This window comes from Anabrus simplex, chromosome 1 (genome assembly GCF_040414725.1).
Source record: "Anabrus simplex isolate iqAnaSimp1 chromosome 1, ASM4041472v1, whole genome shotgun sequence".
NCBI lineage: Eukaryota > Metazoa > Arthropoda > Insecta > Orthoptera > Tettigoniidae > Anabrus > Anabrus simplex.
In genome coordinates, this window is record NC_090265.1 from 726,308,775 (window position 1) to 726,329,943 (window position 21,169).

General features: G+C 39.0%; 1 protein-coding gene across 2 annotated transcripts in view; it reads right to left on the reverse strand.

Annotated features, from left to right (window-relative positions):
* LOC136857422 (protein artemis) overlaps positions 1-21,169 on the reverse strand; it is a 149,381-nt gene that overhangs the window by 68,514 nt on the left and 59,698 nt on the right. For both annotated transcript variants that reach the window (XM_067136073.2, XM_067136074.2), the window contains exons 6-7: positions 14,303-14,387; positions 1,982-2,118 (exon numbers count right to left, since the gene is read on the reverse strand). In XM_067136073.2, coding sequence (XP_066992174.2) covers positions 1,982-2,118; positions 14,303-14,387 — 222 coding nt within the window. The remainder of the gene's footprint in view (positions 1-1,981; positions 2,119-14,302; positions 14,388-21,169) is intronic.

Consider the following 21,169-nt stretch of genomic DNA (forward strand, 5'->3'; position numbering starts at 1 on the left):
AAGGCTTACGATTGCATCCATAGAGAATCCCTATTTAAAATTTTAAGACATCTTGGACTACATCCCAAATTAATAAACATGATAAAACTGACCCTAACACCAACTCAAAAGTGAAGTTTGGATTACAGCAGGGAGATGGGCTCTAACCACTATTATTTAATTGTGCTCTAGAAATGGTAATGAGGGAAAGGTTTAGGAAATGTCCCCCAGAAATTAATGATTGGCCGAAAAATCAAACCAAATTGCTTGGGATCTGCCGACAACTTAGCATTACTATCAGTTGACATAAAAGAAGCAAAAACCCATTTATCAGAACTTCAAAACATTGAAAAATTGGCCTCAAAATATCATTTGAAAAACAGAAATTATGCCCCAAAAACCAACACAACTAAAAGAAGTTACCATAAATGGTAATAAAATCAAAATATTAACTCAATTTAAATATCTCAGAGAAGTAATAACACATAACCTAAATGAAAAATCTCAATCCAAACAAGAACAAATAGATTAGCTAAAGCTCAAAAATTAACATGAGGCATCTACAAAAAGAGAGGTCTATTAATAAATGCAAAAATAAAACACTACAACACAGTTATAAAACTGGAAGCTACATATGCAGCAAAAACACTTTTTCACCTGAATAAACAATCAAAGTCTGACAGACATAGGAGAACTGAAAGGAGAATTGGAAGAACCTGCATCAACAAAAAATACTAGAAAGATGGACAGTGGCGGATAATATCCAACAAAAGTCGTGTATAAAGAGCTAGAAGCCATTACAGATACTATGCGTAAGAGGACTGGGATTCTTTGGACATATCATGAAGATGCAGGATTCAAAACGTCTGAAACAATATAATCTTAACTCAAAAAATACCACAACAGGATGTAAATGGATAAGAGAAGTGGTGATGATGATGCTTGTTGTTTTAAGGGGCCTAACATCGAAGGTCATCGGCCCCTAATGGAACGAGATGGACGACATGATATATGATAGTTAAAATTTTAAAATGTATCCACTGACTAGAGTTTAAAAAAATAGTGATGAAGAAAAATGAGTATGAGATTAAAACAATCAGTGGATCTAATTCGCAATGCCTTACTTTCTAATAAAATGAGAAAATACAGGAAAAAAAGCAATAAGGCATTGCCTGGAAGTACAGATATATATATAATTTACGTTAGATGTTAAAAAAACACATTAAAATACGCAACAAAAACTAAAATGAGGTCAATGCGATAAAAGCACAATGAACACAAATACACTAGAACAAAGGACATCGTTACACACAATAAAAAAGACCACTATCCCTCATAAAGTGGATGACGAGGTCTGCTGACTGCTCGTCATCTCGCAGGATGAGGAGATGGTACGTGGGAGTTTAAGACTCCGGCACAGATTGACCAGGTTCATGCATTCCCGTCAAGATGTGTACTGCGGTAAGAGATAAGAGAAGTAAGACAGGATCTGAAGGAAATAGGCCTTACAACAGAAGACAGCACAAATAAGATAAAACTGAATACAAAACTCAAGAATACAAACCTCCGCTTTACCCATGGTACATGAAACAAACCCACAACATACACATTTTCAACCGAAGAAAGGGCACGAAGATCGAAGCGTCTGAAGAAGTACTGGGAGGACCAAGTCCGAACAATCCCTTCACAGAGTCCTGAATGATGGACTGACTAAAAGTGATCCTATGCGATCATAAAAACAAAAAGAAAACGAAGAAGAAGAAGAAGAAGACGAAGAAGAAGAGATTATATTGTCACAAATAAAATTAATAAATTTTTCAATTAAAGAGAAACACAGATAATATTCGTGAAAGTCCTGCAAAGAGGCCTGGTGCCAAAGGAATTAACCAATGAAGGTTAAAATCCTCGACCCAGCCGAACCTGGTACCCCTTGAAATGGTTAGCCACGGAGCTGGGCTGAAACACTATTTCAGTAAGTAAAAAAAGAGACAATCAGACATACTTTTCTTTCAACATTGCTGGGAAGCACGACACATTTGTAGAATATATTCTACAATTGTCAACAGCTGTTGTAAACATGTCTTCATACTGGAGTTTCTGTAGTATTTCCAAACGTTCAGCCGATATGTAGATCTTTTCCTAAGAAGGAAACAACATTTATATAAAATTATTACTTACTCAAGGAAAATACATGATATTCAAAAATACCCTTCACATAAGAAAGTAATTATAGCTAACACAGTCCCATGAGAAGGATTCCTTGTTTTAATTTTCCCAGTGGCTGGCCACAGTGTGCAACACATTGCTTACTTTCTATCCATTGTTTGTTCATCGACTGTTGTTGTGTGATTGTTTTAGGTAATTTATTTGTATATTTTGTACTTTCGAGGAATTCTGAGGTACTTTAAGGGAACCGGGTAGTGTGAAATGACAAAAAATTTCTATTTTTTTATTTTAGGCTCAAAAACTCCCCTCTTTCCCAACTATGGCAATATATAACACATTGTTATTAGGAGCATTTTTGAGATCATTACGGATATTTTAATGTCATCATGGAAATGTCTACGTCTTGTAATGTCATGCCCTCTTTTTGTTTTCCAGCAATATTTCATGTTCTACTTTGCGTAACAGAGCGGTAAAGTTTGTTGTCGTCGTCAGAGATTATTCTGTTTGTCACATTGACTAGCCGAAGTCTGCTTTAACAATCTTCAATTGTTTCCCGCGTTCTTAATGTTTCCGTATCATATCCTATTTGGTTTACATTGTGATTGTGTACCTTGCTCGTGATTGATTTTTGAAATGTACAAAGTGTTTTCCAAATGGAAATTCTGTGGAAACCAGCATACAACAGTCTGGGAAGAAAAAGGCATGTGAAAAAATATTTCTGATGAAATTACTAAGAAAATTACTACTTCAAATGCTTGCAGAGTTCATGAACGTCAGAAAGAGAGCAAGAAAAATCGACCGAAAACTCATATATTATGCCGACAGAGCAGCTGAATATTCAACCAAGAAAGACAGAATGAGAAGAAGACAAGAAAAGAGAAGCAATGAATTGGAGGAAGATGAATATTGCCCCGGCATATTTGAAAATCGTGAGCAAGTTCTTACTCAAACATCAACCTCATTTTTCTCAAAATGCCATTTTTGCTCAGTTATGTGTACAGGCGAAAAATCTTTACCATATACTGAGCAAATACCAACACATACACTGCAGCAGAATGGGTTTGGTTTCATTAGTAGTTACTGACATTGTAATAGTTGTAAAATGTGTAAATTAGTTTTGCCTTCAAAATTGACTGTGTGTAATAGTTAAGAGAATGAACGTAAACTAAGAAGAAGAACTTTTAGAAGATTGTTTTGTATGGTAGAATTTGTTTGTTTTCTGTATGTGTGTTTTAAGTGAAAGGTGTTAATGATTTTTAGGGTTGTTTCTTTTCGGCAACTTCATTAGGTGTAGATCATTTATTCTGTAAAAGTATTCTTTATAACTTTTGGGGCACGTTGTAGTCACTTTATAAACTGTGTAGTAACTAATGTAAAATTTAATTCTCCTTTTCTTTTGTTTAATTTGTGTAAAATATGTAAATTTTATATTTCCCTTGGGTTTGCCTCTAGTAGCGCTGTTTCATCTTAGCGTACTCCCGTTCAGGATAAGCTCCTAATTCTGAAGAGTTTTAGAAAAGGCAGCTACCTGATCGGGCTCGTAGTAAAGAGTTTAATAATTAACACCCTTTCTTCTCCTTGTTTATACCTAAATATGTAGGTGTGGTTTGTTAAAGTGTGTCCTTTTAAAAAACGTATTTGGTTGCATTATTTCTTTTCATATTTTAAGATTATTGCTGTGAAACTTGTGCTCTTGGTATTATTTGTTTCTCTAAATTTGCTGTGTTAACCATAACTTACATCATTGATGGCCCCATTTGTAATGTTATTTTCTAGTTATTATCATTTTAGTAAATGTAGTATTCAATTGGAGTCACCATTGATTTAGTTTTCCTGGCAATGCAATACCTTCTCACGGCCCAGGTAGGGTCCCAACCGCTTCCCATCTCTGTTCCTTTAGTTGTCATGTTGGCTAACCTGGTAGTTATACTCTGATGATGTTTAGTTATACTCTGATGATGTTCTCCAGTACTTATCATGTGTGAGTGTTCGATTTTACTTGATCTAATCTCAAAGTCATCATTTTTCTTAATAGTGTTTATTATTATTAATTTTTTTTTTTGATGCTGCATAACCTGGACAGGTTACAGACATAATAATTAAATATGAACCAAAAATTGTTCTAAAAAGGCTCAAAAAATTTGCTTGATTATAATTTTTTTTTCCAAAATCAACCATAAAATCAATCACTTTAAATATGCATTTTTGAGGCCATTATGGATATCTTAATGTCATCATGAATACGTCTATGTCTTGTAATGCCACGCCCTCTTTTCTTTTCCAGCAATATTTCATGTTCTACTTTGTGTAACTGAGAACTTTAAAGTTTGTTGTCGTCTGCTACAATCTGCTACAAACCTCTCCAGATCAGAAGCAATACAACAGACAGTAGGGGTCCTTCAAGGAGACCCGCTAAGCCCATTAATGTTCAATATTGCAACAGCGGACGTAGTTCCAATGACAGCAACAGCAGAGGTCTCTGTATACATCTATGCAGACGACATGGTGTTGGTGTCAAAATCGCAACAAAAATTGCAAGAAGCTTTCGATAAGCTCATCAGCTGGGCACACACCAACAACATAACACTGAACCCAAAGAAGATGGTAAACATGATATTCAGAAAAGGCGGAAGAATTCCAACATCAACCACGATCATGTACAAGAACGAAGCACTAACCAGAGTAAACACATTCAAATACCTGGGGTTGACATTACAAACGAATGGGACAAGCTTTGCATCTCACATCAATGACAGGGCAACCGCGGCGATAGTGGCGATGAACGAGATTAAAGTCTTACGACAACTTTCCGTAATGACAGCAATAGATTTACTTCATATCGAGATTACATTTATCATTACATATGCAGTACACGTCATATGGGAACACCTGAGCAAAAAAGACTTAATGGTCATAGAAAAATCAAAGCCACCTATCTCAAGAAAATCTTATGCATAGCAAAAAATGCAATGTCAAGATTAACATACGAGCTCACGAGAGAACCTTTTTACATAGAGGAGATAACAAAAATGTGCTTACCATCTACACGCCCATATCAGAGCGTACTCCAGGAACTACGAGCGAAGAAGGCTGACATCTGGGGAGACTTTTATCTAACAGATGCAAAGACGACATCCGAGCGAAAAAAGCCAGGGTACGAACTGAGACACACCATAACAAGATTCGCAATCCATGGATTCCGTTATAAACTAAGCCATAGGAAAACTTTCCACGATCTGGATGAAAACTGCATATGCACACTATGTGGAAATGAATGTGATCATTACCACGTGAAAGAGTGCAAAAGAAGGAGGATAACATTGATAGAACTCTTGTACTAAATAACTTGTAACTTTATCCATGCACATTGTGCGATATACATATCTATTATTATTATAAATCTGCTACAGCATATTAAACAAGTGTATTCAATTGTATGTACCAATATCCATGACTCTGTCATCTAGATCACAAGAAAAAGGTACACAAAGGAGTAGTATTTTTCCTTTTTTAAAAATTGTAAACTTCCTTCACTGCTAACTGGATCAATCAATCCTTACTAAATTCAACAGATGTACAGTCACAAGTCATTGTGACAATACTTCAAAATATCACAAACATTGTTCAAGTAGTTTAGATAATATTAAGGATTTATCGACAACCCACGTTTACACTCCCCGGTCCCCTTAAGAGATTTATAATATCTATCTACAATGGATACTGTGGCGTTGTGGGTACACAGGTAAGCGTGACAAAAGCAGCAGCAAAGTCGGGCAGTGTTGAACAAGCCAGCGTGTGAGAATGGGAAACCATGGAAAACCATCTCCAGGTGTGCTGACAGTGGAGTTTGAACACACTAGCTCACAGCTGCGGCAAACTCGCTTGGTGAGCACTTAAAAGTCCAGGAGCTTTCTTGGCCTACTTTGTCAGCTGATAGAAGAAGAGCGAGTCCAAGACAATTATGGAAGAATCCAGCTTGTTTTATAGTGATGTAAAGGACATTCACCACTAACAACACTACGTCGCTACCGGGACAAAACCTCCTATGTGAAATTTCGTAGCTTAGAACTATGGCCGGAAAGGTTCTGTCATCTAAGGTGCAATATTATGTGAATATTGTCAAGGCATTCTCACTCTTCATAATGTATGTGCTGCGGATGAGCATAGCTTCAAAAATATTATCACATAGGAGGTTTTGTACCGGCAACGGCGACTAGTTATTCTACAGGGTGAGCGAGAAGTCCCTGTACTCCTGCAACTGTTTAGTATCAAATGTTAATTATGCAGGCTGATAGCTACATTACTTCTTATTAATTGTTGGAATCAAGTGTTGGAATACATATTGTTGCAGTCAAGTATTAGTGTCAAGCCATGGCAGATATAAGCGGTAAGAGTTACACTACTGAGGAACAGTTAGAGGCAAGTGTGTGGGTGCACAAACGACAAAACACAGACATGATACCATATAGGCTTTTGGGCTTATGCCGTGTCAAGAAAATAAGGTGAAATTCTTTACGTTTCACAGAGAAATGTGCTCTAGGCTTTCTCGTGGACAGTCGAGATTTCTTCTGAGGACGCAGAGCACAGTTCTCAGTGAAATGTACAGAATTTCACCTCATTTTCTTGATAAAACATAAGCCCAAAAGCCTATAGAGTATCATGTCTATAAGTACGGGCCGTGAAAGCATCAATGGCGACAACGCACAGAACAGACAATGAGACAGATTATGGGAGCATTCCAGGAAAGATTTAATAAGGCTCCACCGCAAAAAGCAACACTTATCAATTGCAACAAACGTGCTTTGGCCTTGGGCAGCGTTAAAGACAGGCCGCGGAGTGGAAGAAAGAAGATACAAAAAGAAACACATGCTGGAGTCTGTGCTTCGATTTAACAATCTCCTTTGAAGTCGATGCGTAAACGTGCTTCAGAACTTGGTATACTGAGGACAACAATGCGAGATTACATTAAAAAAGACCTTAAGTTCAAAACTTTTTGACCGACGTTCATAAACAAGTTATTGGATTGAGACTGGAATGAGTGCGTTTTAGCATGCCGTGCTTTGATAACTAAATTCCCAAATGCAGTGTGCCGTGCAAAGGTTATGTTTTCAGATACTAGAAATATTGTCGTGTGGGCCAAAGACAATTCCCTCATTAAAGAGTTGAGTTTGAAAGGAACCCGTCCAGGTAATGATATGAGTAGCGATGACATCACAACTTCTGCTTGGACCGTACTTTTCTGAAGGGACTGTGAATGGCGCAAATTATTTACGCATCTTACAAACATGGTTAATAGGCCAACTTGAGGAAAGGGGCCTCAAAGAACGCATATGGTTGCAGCAAGATGGAGCGACTGCGCACTAGGTTCTTATAGCGCGCGAGTTCCTAAACTAACATTTCTCAGGACAGTGGATAGGTCGTGGTTCACTAGCAACACCAGCTCCCTTGAAATGGCCACCAATAAGTCCTGACGTCACCACACCTGACAACTAATTATGGGGAGTCATTAAGGTGGATGTATCTGCATGTCGTTATGCTACAAACGAAGTACTGCACAATCCTGTTGACGATACATTTCGCACTATAACACCAGACATGCTCAGAAATATGTCAAGAACAACACAAAGGCATATAGAACTGTGTTTACAGAATGATGGGAAACATACAGATATATTGGACACTTAATACATAAATAACATTCGATACTAAACAGTTACAGGGGTAAGGGGACATCTCGCCCACCCTGCAGGACGTCGATGCATCGACGTTCATGATGTAGAGTCCTTCTGGGCAACGCAAAAAGGCAGGTAGAAAGGTCACTCAGCAGCATTATGATAAGAGACTTGAAGGTGAGTGGTGGAAGAATATTTTTTTTTTTTTTTATTTTTTTTTTGCTAGGGGCTTTACGTCGCGCCGACACAGATAGGTCTTATGGCGACGATAGATGGAAGAATAAACAAAGTGGTGGTTCAGCTAGAGGACCTGGGGTCATCAACTCACAAGCCTCATGAGATTATCCTTTTGGAGTTTCTTTAGAGTTTCGACTCTGTTAATCTCTACAACTGTTAGATTCTTCACTCTGCCAACACTATTTTATGATTAAATAAGATTTAGAAAAATACCTGAAAAGAAAACATTTAAAAACTGATTAAACCTGGAAAAGAAAAAACTCACTTAAAACAGAATGGCAGGTTTCGCTCTTGAAAGAACATCATAATCACATCTTTTTAAAAATACAATTATGAATATTATGAAGAAGTTTTACACCATTTATGTTAAAACATGTCAAGCCCCGTTCTACATCCATCCCTTCTCAGCCCCGATGAGCTCGTTTTTGCTTCTCAGCTTTATCAGGAAGGCAGACATCAACACACAAAGTGGCCAAAATGACAGATCTTCACTCCTCATTTGGGGTAAGTGTAGGATAACAAGAAAGTTGTATAAGTACAGGAAAAGGGAAGGAACATAGGACAAAGATAAATACAGAAGGTAATTTGGGATCTCTGAGGACGATGTATGAAGGGTAATTTAGCTTATGAAAAGTCATCCCTCCTCCAACGATCATGCTCACCAACACTGCAGCAGACTTTTTCGCAGAGCTAGCATGTCTATCTTATCCCACTCCTCCTGACAGGCTTTCCACAGGCCATTGATAGTGCATGGACGTTTATTTACTAAGGCATGTTTTAGTAGTCCAAATGCACACAAGTCCATGGGTGATTCATCGGGTGACTTCACTGGAATGCCAGTAAAAGTTTCCATCTGCATTCTCACTAAGAACAGACAAGTTGAACGAGAGATGTGGCTGGATGCTTTATCTTGATGTACCCATACATGATTTTTTGCCCTCCCATACAGTGGTGGTGTATCTGTGTGGTAAATGCGTATTAAAAACTTTTGCTGATAGTATGTAGGGTTCACCTTCACATTATTAGTGGCATGGCAAATGGTCAACTTCCCATTGTAGCAGTATCCAGCGATGATCATGAAACCCTCTTGGAAAACTTTCCTGGCATTCTTTATAGAATGTTTGATAATTTTTTTCGTCTCTAGAGCGGAAGTAAATTGAGCTGGGTTTGTTACAGTCACTAAGGAACAAACATGCTTAGTGTAATGTTACCACATTTTTCCATCTGTCCCCTATCAGATAGCTCTCATACAGCTTTCTTGCGTTAGTGCGAAATTCCGAAATGTGATGAGGCAACAGCTTGTGAGCTCGGCGCTTATGCCACTTTTATAATTGCATGTCCTTGTTTATTATGGTGTTAACTGTTGAAACAGACACCCCCAACTTATGTGCGATAGTCCTCTGGGGGGCAGGGTTACCACCCGAGACAAGGGCCTTCATTTTCCTCACCATTTCTGGTATACGACTGGTGGCTGGTCATGGATTTGCCTGGGTTTTTTTTCCCAGTCAGCCTTTGCCTTTTTTATTCAATACAGCAGTATGATATGAAGAAATCGCACATTTTACACATTTGTTGGATTGCAAAATACCTATATTTAGCATCGAAAAGGATGGTTATGTAGCCCTCCCAGTACGGGTCAATCCGCGTCGGTATCGTTGCAGCTAATGTCACAAAACTCTACACACACATTCTCAGTACTGACGTGAATCATCACTCCCCGTTTTGAGGTGCTCAACGTGATAACAGTGCCGCCAGTGATTTTCAAACTTATCGCCAGAGATCCCGAATGACCATTTGTACAGGTGGCACAAGAATAGGAAGAGACCACAAACACAAAAGGAGAAAAGGATCCCAATGGGATAATAATATAATAGGAAAGAAACGAACAGTGTCAAATCAAGTCAGAGAGAAGGCATAGAGGAATCAGAAAGGAACACAGGAAGTGCGAACTACTACTACTACTACTACTACTACTACTACTACTACTACTACTACTACTACTACTACTACTACTACTACTACTACTACTACTACTACTACTACTACTACTACTACTACTACTACTACTACTACTACTACTACTACTACTACTACTACTACTACTACTACTACTACTACTACTACTACTACTACTACTACTACTACTACTACTACTACTACTACTACTACTACTACTACTACTACTACTACTACTACTACTACTACTACTACTACTACTACTACTACTACTACTACTACTACTACTACTACTACTACTACTACTACTACTACTACTACTACTACTACTACTACTACTACTACTACTACTACTACTACTACTACTACTACTACTACTACTACTACTACTACTACTACTACTACTACTACTACTACTACTACTACTACTACTACTACTACTACTACTACTACTACTACTACTACCACCCCGGCCGAATGTGCGCCCACAATGGACACTCCCAAGTATCACTCAGGGTCCGCTCTTCTGGTCCTTAGAGAGTATTCCACGCAGCTGGATGTCTCGGCCACAGGAATGTCGTTTCTATTCAAGGCCTTTTTGGCTGTATGCCACCATGTTGCTCTCCTCTCTTTGGTCCCTTGATTGCAAGAGCTCTCTTAACGGGATGACTTTCATTTCAATGTTGTACTCGTCCGTACCAGCGCAACTGCCGCTCCTTCAATTTCTCAATGATAGAGGCCGCACTAAATGATCCTTGTACTTGCTCACTGCACACGTGGTCCAAGAGGGTGTCATCCGCTGACCATCGCAGCAACCGCATTTCCGTTACGTGAATTTGCTAATCGTGCTTCTTTTGCCTTGTCCAACACTTGTAGCAGTAAGTGAGGGCAGGTCTAACAGCAGTCTTGTATATCTTGCCTTTAAGCTTAATAGGCATCTGCCTGTCACATAAAATGCCTGTCAGCAAACAACATTTGGTCCACTAACGACGACGAGATGAGTCACGTCGTCATCAATCGTCGTAATGCTAAAAAGAGAGAGGGTATGATGCGCATTGGTATCACCCAAATATCACTGTAAAATTTGTCACAAATGGAACATAATAATTGCTTTTACACATATCAAGTGAAAAATCCCTGGCAAATTAAGAAATACCATCGTTATTTGAGAAATATGAAAACATACTTAAGGCTTGTAGACAGGACTGGTTTATGACGTACTGCGCTGCTGGTGCCGTCTTTTGTTACTTTCTTCAGGTCCAGGGCTAGCACCGTGGAATGGAAGTGCTATGTCTGTAGATTCTCATCATCTTTGTCCATGACTAGAGCGGCCAGTTCAAACAGCAAAATGGAGGTCAACAGAAAAATAGCATGATCCCTGGACCAATAAATATTTTTATTTCTGTTCGAACGAAAGTAGCTCGATCCCTGGACCAATAAATCACTAGTCCACTGAATTTTTCTTATGTACATTGGCCATACCATTCTGTCGCCTATTAAATATTGCATATCGCGATACAATTCATGAAATGATGATGTTTGACAAGTGAAGCAATGAAATGAAAGCAAAGAACTTCAGTGAACACAGATATCACACACGAAATCCTTGAAAGTGTAAGACAAAAGACATACGTGTGTCACTGTGAGCGCAACACCAAATGTACTTGTAAAGTGGTAAAGTATGTATACATAATATTCTCCAAAAATCAAATATTTCTTAATTTGCCAGGGATTTTTCACTTGATATGTGTAAAAGCAATTATTATGTTCCATTTGTGACAAATTTTATAGTGGTATTTGGGTGATACCAATGCGCACTATACCCAAGAGAGATGTTCCACCTATTCAATACAATGATAAACTGTTGCACAAATTAATGTCACTACATGTTTAATTTGGTTTGGAACTGGTTTCGACACATATCTATGTCATCATCAGCCGATAGAAAAAAAACACTGCAAGAAGTATACAATTATCAACACACAAAAAAACACATTAAAGGATAACTGTCGAAGTTCATGCAGCGCTTTTCCATGAAGATAATTTTTGTAGAGATTATAAGCAGTGTGATGTTCTTGAGCACTCTTGCTGCAGATCTTGAGGTTAAAAAGGATGCAGCATAATTTACAATTGTTGCTAGGCAAGGAATAAACTTGTTGCTAGGTAACGAATAACATGATTTTGTTTTTGGTACTTCTAAAGGTGGATAGTGATATATATAAAAACTCCTAGAGTATATTTCAGGATATGAACTTATCAGTATTGATATGGATTTATGAGATCTAAAGAAAAAGAAAATAAGTTAGAAATAAAAAATAAACACAGTGAAAAAATGGTAAGATAAGTAATACTATGAGGCTCACCTTGTTTAGCTTGCCATGAAGTATAAGAGGAATAGGACTGTATAAGATGGTGGGGTGGGGAGGGGGGTAAGGGAGTAAGGGGAGTAGTTTAAGGTGGATCAGGGGGGTGTTGTGGTAGGGGCAAGCAGCGCAAGAAGGTGTTGTGTATAACATGGAAGATCCATCGCCTACTTGTCAACTTGAAGCTTTTGAAAACTAAGCTAAGGAAGTCGAAAAGGATGTTCGGTTTTTCAGACAAATCATTAAGGTTTTGGTTAGGATTAAAATATTGATCAAGGTGTATTAAACAATTTTCAGTGATATCAAAAAGAGGGCCTTTGTTTAGGACTGCGCTGATAAATTCAATATCTTGGTTTAACGTAGTGAAATGATGTTTTTCGTCCTGCATGTGTTGCCTTATTGCTGAAAATTTATTGTATTTTATTGCGTTAATGTGTTCTGAATATCTAATTATTATATACAACACCTTCTCGCGCTTTTCTTTTTCTTTAGATCTCATAAATCCATATCAATACTGATAGGTTCATATCCTACAATATACTCTAGGAGATTTTATATATATCACTATCCAACTTTAGAAGTACCAAAAACAAAATTATGTTATTCGTTACCTAGCAACAAGTTTATTCCTTGCCTAGCAACAATTGTAAATTATGCTGCATCCTTTTTAACCTCAAGATCTGCAGCAAGAGTGGTCAAGAACATCACACTGCTTATGAGCTCTACAAATAATCTTCATGGAAAAGTGCTACATGAACTTCGACAGTTATCCTTTAATGTGTTCTTTTGTGTGTTGATAATTGTATACTTCTTGCCATGTGTTTTTCTATCGACTGATGATGACATAGATATGTGTCAAAACCGGTCCCAACCCAAATTAAACATGTTGTGACATTAATTTGTGCAACAGTTTATCATTGTATTGAATAGGTGGAATATCTCTCTTTTTGGCATTGTGATTCTCAGTTCAATACGGATCAATTATAAAGTTTTTAACTTTAAAATCAATCGTATCTGTGGTAAAAACTGAGCCCAGGTACTTGACCGAAACATGTCATATTTTAATTAAGTTGTTTCTTTTCCAGGTATTCAGTAATTTTCTAAATTTTCATCATTTTCATTTCCCCTTGTCCAGCTCCTGCCAGGTCGGGGTGATGATGGCACTTCACCAACGTTGCTCCTCCTTCCGCCACTCTTCTTCAGTAATTGTACTCCAGTCCAGTTTCTTTTTTCTTATACTGTTTTTGACAGAGTCCATCCATCTTGCTCTGGGCCTCCCTCTTGCCCTCTTTAATTCTATCTTAGACTCCAACACTTGTGTTTTGGTATCCTTCCCTCCTCCATCCTTATAACATGTCCAAACCATTTCAATTTATTCTTGTCCATCCTATCACTCAGCTTTTCTACCCCCATCTCATTTCTGACCTGAACACTCTCCCTGTCTTCCCTATCATACTCCTCAGGAACTTCATCTCACCGGCCTGAATTTTATTCTCATTTCTTGCTGTCAAACTCCAAGTCTCTGATGCATACATTTATATAGGGGTATAGTACATCTTGTGCATTATCTCTTTACATTTCTAAATTTTATTTAATCATACATCAGTTTCGACAGACTGAAGAGTTTTTTTAGTCGCGTCTTATGACAGGCAGGGGATACCATGGATGTATTCTACTGTCCCCACTGATAGGTGGACCGATGATGATCACAAATACTTTCAGATTTCTTGAGCGTATAATGTTCTAATTTATTACACAAACTGGATTCAATTTACACCAATGGAATTCATTCTTTAAAAACCAAGCACTTTCCTTCTCGAGTGTGTTGTGTACATTCATGACATACCTATTCAAACTAGAAAGCGAGACGGCAGTAACTACACTCAAGCAATAAGATGTTTTTTAGACCATCAACTAAACTACACTTACAGAAAATTCCTTTGCAATGGCTCTTAAGACTTCCTCTTTCCCCAGGTCCTGCAGTGCAATTACAATATGGCAGTTAGGATGATCTCTGTAACAGAAGAAAATAATGTACAAGACACATGATAACAGTTGTATCATACAATAATTTTTAATACAGAAAATCAAACTGGAACCGATGACGTTATTAAGGAACAAGAAAAGCTTACTGGCGATAAATTAGGCATTGCAGACATGGCATAAAACAATGGTTGGCTATTTTGTTTCAAAAATTGCTATGGGCTGATGTAATATGTGAAGCAAGGTGAGACAGCAGGAGCTGAGATGAGGGCCAAAAAATCTTTCAGCAATCATTAAAAATTATGATGAAATGTCGTATGGCTTTTAGTGCTGGGATATCCCAGAACGGGTTCGGCTCGCCAGGTGCAGGTCTTTCTACTTGACGCCCGTAGGTGACCTGCACGCCGTGATGAGGATGAAATGATGATGAAGACAACACATACACCCATCCCCCCGTGCCATTGGAATTAACCAATTAAGGTTAAAATCCCCGACCCGGCTGGGAGTCAAACCCGGGATTCTCTGAACCGAAGGCCAGTACGCTGACCGTTCAGCCAATGAGTCGGACAAAGGAAGTGGCGTATACAATATGGATGAAACCGATTTATTTTAATGTATAGTTATGTGCCAGGCCCCTTTTGGTACTTCCAGGAAGGGGCTAGTGACTCAGACAATCTCCTAGCCGGCTTTTCTGTGTATTGTTCTTGCTGGCCGGCTTAACTACGAGTTTCTTGGAGAATCAACGGGAATGTTCCGCCTCTAGCCACCTCGCAACTGTTCTGGTTCCCATCATCTGAGCTATAAAATGGGAGGCTAGCCTCACACAGTAAGTCAGTGTTTGGCTCCGTGGTGGAGACAGTGTGAGACTCAGTGTGTTCGGTGGCTGGGCCGAGGGTGACAGAGGTGTTGCTGTCGCTAGTGTCCAACCAAGGTCTGAACCAGGAGCTGTTCGTGTGGTGTCAGAGAATCCAGTGAGTAGCTGCTGAAGACGATGGAACGGAAGACATGTACTACCTGAGAGTAGTGTGTGTTTGTGTATTTTTATGGACTGAGGATGGCCGTGAGTCAGCGAGAGAACCTGCTATCGTGAGTGTGAGGGTAAATGGACCTGTGTTAATTTTCGCTGTTGTGAGTATCGTCCTGCTGTTGAATACTGTCGAGCTGTTTAGTTGTTCACTGCATGTAACTGTGTGAATTACTGGACTTTCTGTGAAGTCAAACCAACGAACAGTCATTGTGTGTTGAGTGGCCCATAGCCCAGTGTTCAGACCCAGTAGTCTACACACAGCTGCTGTATCTGGTGACTGGACTAAGGGAAGTGAAAGTAACAATTAAGCATCCCCAGGTATAGCAATGGGCCAGACCGTCTGCTGTGCCATAAGGAAGAGAGAGACTTGTAAATAGACTTACCATAAGGGCTTTCAAGAAATCCAAGGACATAATAACCATTGTATTTCATACCAATGCCAATGGAAGTGATAAAAGAAAGGCGACAGTGATCATTAAGTCTGCTAAACCTTGGCATTTCAAAAATTTTAACCCACCAGTTTGCGCTAACTATAGGAACAACAAAGGCATGGATGACTGCTGTCAAATTCAACAGATGGATCAAAAATTTAAACAATTAGATGAGAATAAAGAATTGTAACTTGTTACTCATTTTTAGCAAGACACCACATCAAAAAATTCCAGCCAATATAAGCAAAATGAGGGTGGAATTTCTTCCTCCTCAATGCACTGGATATCTTCACCCTTTGGCTGTGGGATCAAAAGGTTTAAAACACATTGTAGGTGGTATCATGTGAAAAAGTTCAATCAATTGATCTGTTGTCAGTTTGTTGTTGAAGAATGCTCTGTTCTACATTAAAGTTGCATGGGGAGAAGTTTCAGCTACAACTATAAGGAACTATAGGACCCACACTGGAATCACTACTGGAGCTGATTCATTTGAGGAAGACCAATCAGTCCAAGCATTAGAGGAAACTCTTCAACATCTTCCCAATGGAAGAACTCTCACAGCAGAAATACTCATAGCAACGGACCAAGAAGAGCCATGTTTGGAAACTTTCCACTGATGACATTGTTGACTTAGTGAAACCACCAGGAAGTTTAAGTGACAGTGAAAACTGCCATTCATTCGGCTGTTTCAGCTCACTGTGATATCCGTAAAGTTCAATCCAAAATTGATTCATTTTTCAAAAGGATGTAATATGCAGGTACAGTGCTGTGTGTATATCAAATATGTACTTTATACTCCACTGAAATTATTTTTCAGCTGTTTTTATGATAACTGTATAAAATTTGCATATAACAACTGTCACTGTATTGTATAAATACAAAATCCTACATAAACGAATACACTCAACACAAAAATTAGGGGAACAGGTTTTTAATGCTGTACAGAATCTCGACATATGGATTTGTGAAAAGAAAAACATGCTGGCGGAGGAACGGCATGATTTATTTAATTAACAACAACAAAACCATCGCCATTGCATTGAGCCATTCACCACAATTCGTAACACAACAGATGAACTACCACAATCACAATGTAAAGTTCTAGCTAAACACTCTACATACCCGAGCGACAGTTATCAAACACTGTGTTACAAATCCCCTAACTTCAATTACAGCTGCACACCTGCATGGGATGCTGCATACATAATGTTGGTTGACTGTTTGTGGAATGGCATCTCACTCCTCAACCAGTACTTCAACTGAGGTCGTGTAATATTTGTGGAGCAATTTTGCACTGCCAAATCTGTCTTTGCAATACATTCCATAAGTGCTCCAGTGGATTTAGGTCGGGACTCCTTGCAGGCCGTTCCATCACAGAGTGGTACAATTGTTGGAGATGATCTCTGGTGTCTCGTGCAGCATGGGCTAATCCATCACCATGTCAGTCCACTTCCTGTATAAGACCTTCAATGAATGGCTGTCCTCATCGTCCCCACATGCGTTGACAGCCATTCAGTCCATGTAAGATAAACCTGGACTCATCTGTAAACATTACCTGATACCAGTGTCTCTGTTGCCAGTGACAATGTTTTCTGGCAAATGCAAGACGAGCTCAACGGTGTTCACTAGTGAGGGGGTGTTACACGAGCACATTTACTAGAACATATGTTATCCTCTCTTAATCAATTGTCTATGGTCTAAATACACAGCTGAACGCAGAGGTAACTTCGCAGTTCCCTGGCACTACTGGAGGGCTGGCGTAGTGCTGATAACTGTAAGAATCTGTTTTGTTGAACAGTACTTTCCCATTTGCGGCCTTGTCCACGGCATCTAACATACCATCCTGCCCCTGCATAAGGATGCCAGAGCATGTGCACAATAGATGGAGACACTCTGGGGTCCTTAGCCACATTCTGCATTGTTCTCCCTTCTTGACGTAGGGCAACAGCTAGGGCCACTTCTGCTTTGCTTAGATGCCTCATGCTGACTGTCTCATACTCTAATAATGCGTATCAACATCACCAATAGTGTGGTGCGAGTAGTTTATGTACTGCAGACTACTTTGTATTGAGACCTGACGGGAGTGGAAGCATGTTTACGTTAAACAGGGTAACCTCTACGCAATTAAAACAATGTGACTGCATTACTATGGTGTGCAGCAATTCGTATAAACCTGTACATATTTCGTGCTCCATGACAAACTTTTACAGCATGTCAAACAATTGTTCCTCTAGTTTTTGTGCCAAGTGTCGTTAAAATACTACTATTCCAGAAAATCCTTGTACAGTATATAACTGCGTAGCATAAGCAATTCAAATTAATATTTTAAAACCCGGATTTAACGCCACCCTCTTTATCGTGCCAACCATACTCTGAACAAACTATGCTGTTATATTGAGGAAAACTGTATATCAAGAAACAATGAGCTGTGTGCAAATTCAAGTCAGGTTGTTTTGAAACCAAGTGCACAGTCCAACAGGGAAGTTGTCTATCACCACTTCTCTTCATTACTCTAATGGATGAGGTAATGAAAGCAGTAAAAATGAACGAACAGGCAACAAGTGTACTTGTATTTCCTGATGATGTTATGCCATGGGATGAGACAGAAGCAGAAGTTCAAACTGAACTAGATCTTAGGAATCATTGCCATAAGACCTATCTGTGTCGGTGCGACGTAAAGCCACTAACAAAAAATCTTTGGAAAGAAGAATTCGCCTTTGCTGTAGTCACCCACAAAGTCTATTACCTTTTGCCAAATGTCAGGAAGCCACTGGGGACTGTTGGCAAGGCATTCTGTGTTCAGGACAGCAAAGGAGCGGCCTGCGTGGAGTACAGATGCCAGTCAGGAAATGGATGGGTTCCTTCAACTCGAAAACATGTCGAAGTCACAAAGACTCATGTCTGGTGGGTACAGAGGGTGTTCCAAGACCTCCCAATGCTGGCATTACAATAAGAGCTTGACAATGTTTCCGACATGACGACGTGCATTGTCATGCAACATGATAGGGTGATCGTCTTGCAATAAACGTGGGCATTTGAGCCGCATAGCCAGATGCAGATTTAGCTCCAGAAATTGTCAATAGTATTCACTGTTGATGGTTTGTTCCTCAGGCACAGCATGCATAAGAATAACACCCTCGTAGTCTTATTCCACAATCAGCGTAAGCTTCACCCCACTGGGTTCCTGTCGAAATTTCTGTGGACATGGCGAACCTTTAATTCAGTCTCGTGCCCACATCTCATCAATGGCAACAATACGCTGCAGTATTTGTCCAGGTGGATGCCAGCCAGTGCATACTGGTGTCATTTCTGTACGTTGGCGAGTTGGTGTGGAACCCAACAGGACGCAATTTTCCTCATGTTAAGATATTTTGTCAGTATGTGCCACACCCTCTGACGACTGAGAGCAGCCTTTACAGGTAATTCCCAGAGAGTCCATCGATGGTCTATGGAAACAAGGCCATTCATGATGTAAATCTGATCTTGAGGAATGGACGGCTGACTTGTGCGCTGCAAATCTGCAATCTCATTCCGACCTGCACGAAACATTTTGACCCACTGTTGTTTATAAGTTTCATTTCCGTATTGATGGATATTACTTTACATAAAAACAATATATATACAATTCTCCACCTTATCAATACGAGTTTATTTTACATTACAAATATTCAAGACTAGTTTCGACCCCTATGGGGAGAGGGGATGACCCCATAGGGGTCGAAACTAGTCTTGAATATTTGTAATGTAAAATAAACTCGTATTGATAAGGTGGAGAATTGTATATATATTGTTTTTATGTAAAACATTTTGACCCATCGTGCAACTATCCTATACGGTGACGTATTCCTGCCACAGGCTTCACGTAATCCTCGATAACATTCTGTTGCATTTTTTACATGGGCAATCTCAATTTTAATCCATGAACACTGATCACCTTTTGAAAACATGCTTTAGAGCAGTGAAACTGACACTCTTCAATTCAATGCCCCACAGTATCAGCACTCACAACTGGATGCCCGTCAACTGCACACTGCAATATTCCCTTACCTTCCGCCATAAATTTTTTTTCCTGTGTGCTTGTAACCTCACCTTTTTGCACTTGCCGCTTCTACTTTCCTGGATCTCTACACCTCTATCTATGACTATGCGTCTTTCTGCTTCTGCTATATTCAAGAACATTCTGGTGTCCCTCTCTCTCCCCTCTTGTCCTTACCATTACAGCTATCTAAATCACTCTCGACTCCCTATATATATTCTGCTCTCTCTTCAGACTTTGCCAGTGTGCACTGAGTGGGTTGGAGGGTGGAACCTACCTTAATTCTGTCATCATGACGATATTTTATTGTACACTGTCCTGCTTATCTGTCTTCAATGAATCAGGTAGGGAAGAGATCTCTTGATACTTTTGGGTTAGTTGGTTCTTCCCCATTTTTATTTTTACAAAGTCTTACTTTGACTATTGCTAGACTATGTTCTTATATATGTGTCACGTGGTGTAGAGGGAGAGGCATTTATTAAAGAAATAAATCATCAGTCTTCCAATGAGGGTGACCATTCAGATCTGGAATACAGTCAGGTTGCAATTTTAATGGAGTTTAAAAACATCAAAAAGTGGAATCATCATCATCATCATCATCATCATCATCATCATCATTTTATATTCCTGCCCTTACATTTTATCTAGGACTAGTGCTTTGGACTTTTTCTGCTGGCCCAATACAGTGAACATAGGACTTTTTTTTTTCAAAGGTTGGAATGTTCTGGAACACTGGTGTCATCTTTTTTTGGCTCAAGTTTGCTTGACTGTGTTTTGCAGTCATGGCTATCTATAAACTGTATACCCATTGATTTGTACATTCACTTCTACATTTACTTCTTAACATTTTTATATTGTATTCCTCACAGCCGCGTGCCCCTAACTGCTCAGCCAACTCGCCCGGTGTTTTAATATTCTGTGAGTATTTCTCTACTATTTATCTTTGTAAATCTGAGGAAGGAAACTTGTATTTCAATTACTTAATTTGTACTATCACTACGTAATTTTGCTCTCTTATCTTGACTAACCTTACCCATTTAACGTAACTCACTTCTATCTGGTATCATCTTTCAAAAACATAGATGGTTTAGCTGTAATATTTCCTTCTTGTCATATGACTCTGTGAAAATTATATACCCTCCATCTGAGGTTGTTTACTTTCAGTTTGCCCAACTACTATTACGAGCAGATTTTAGTATGCTGCATAATTATTCTAGTCATTTAAATCCATGTTACTTTCGTGTCAAACACTGCTGATATTATTGAGGCTTTTGATACTATAGTCCACACTGCTTTACTTCTAAATTGATGTTTTGGTC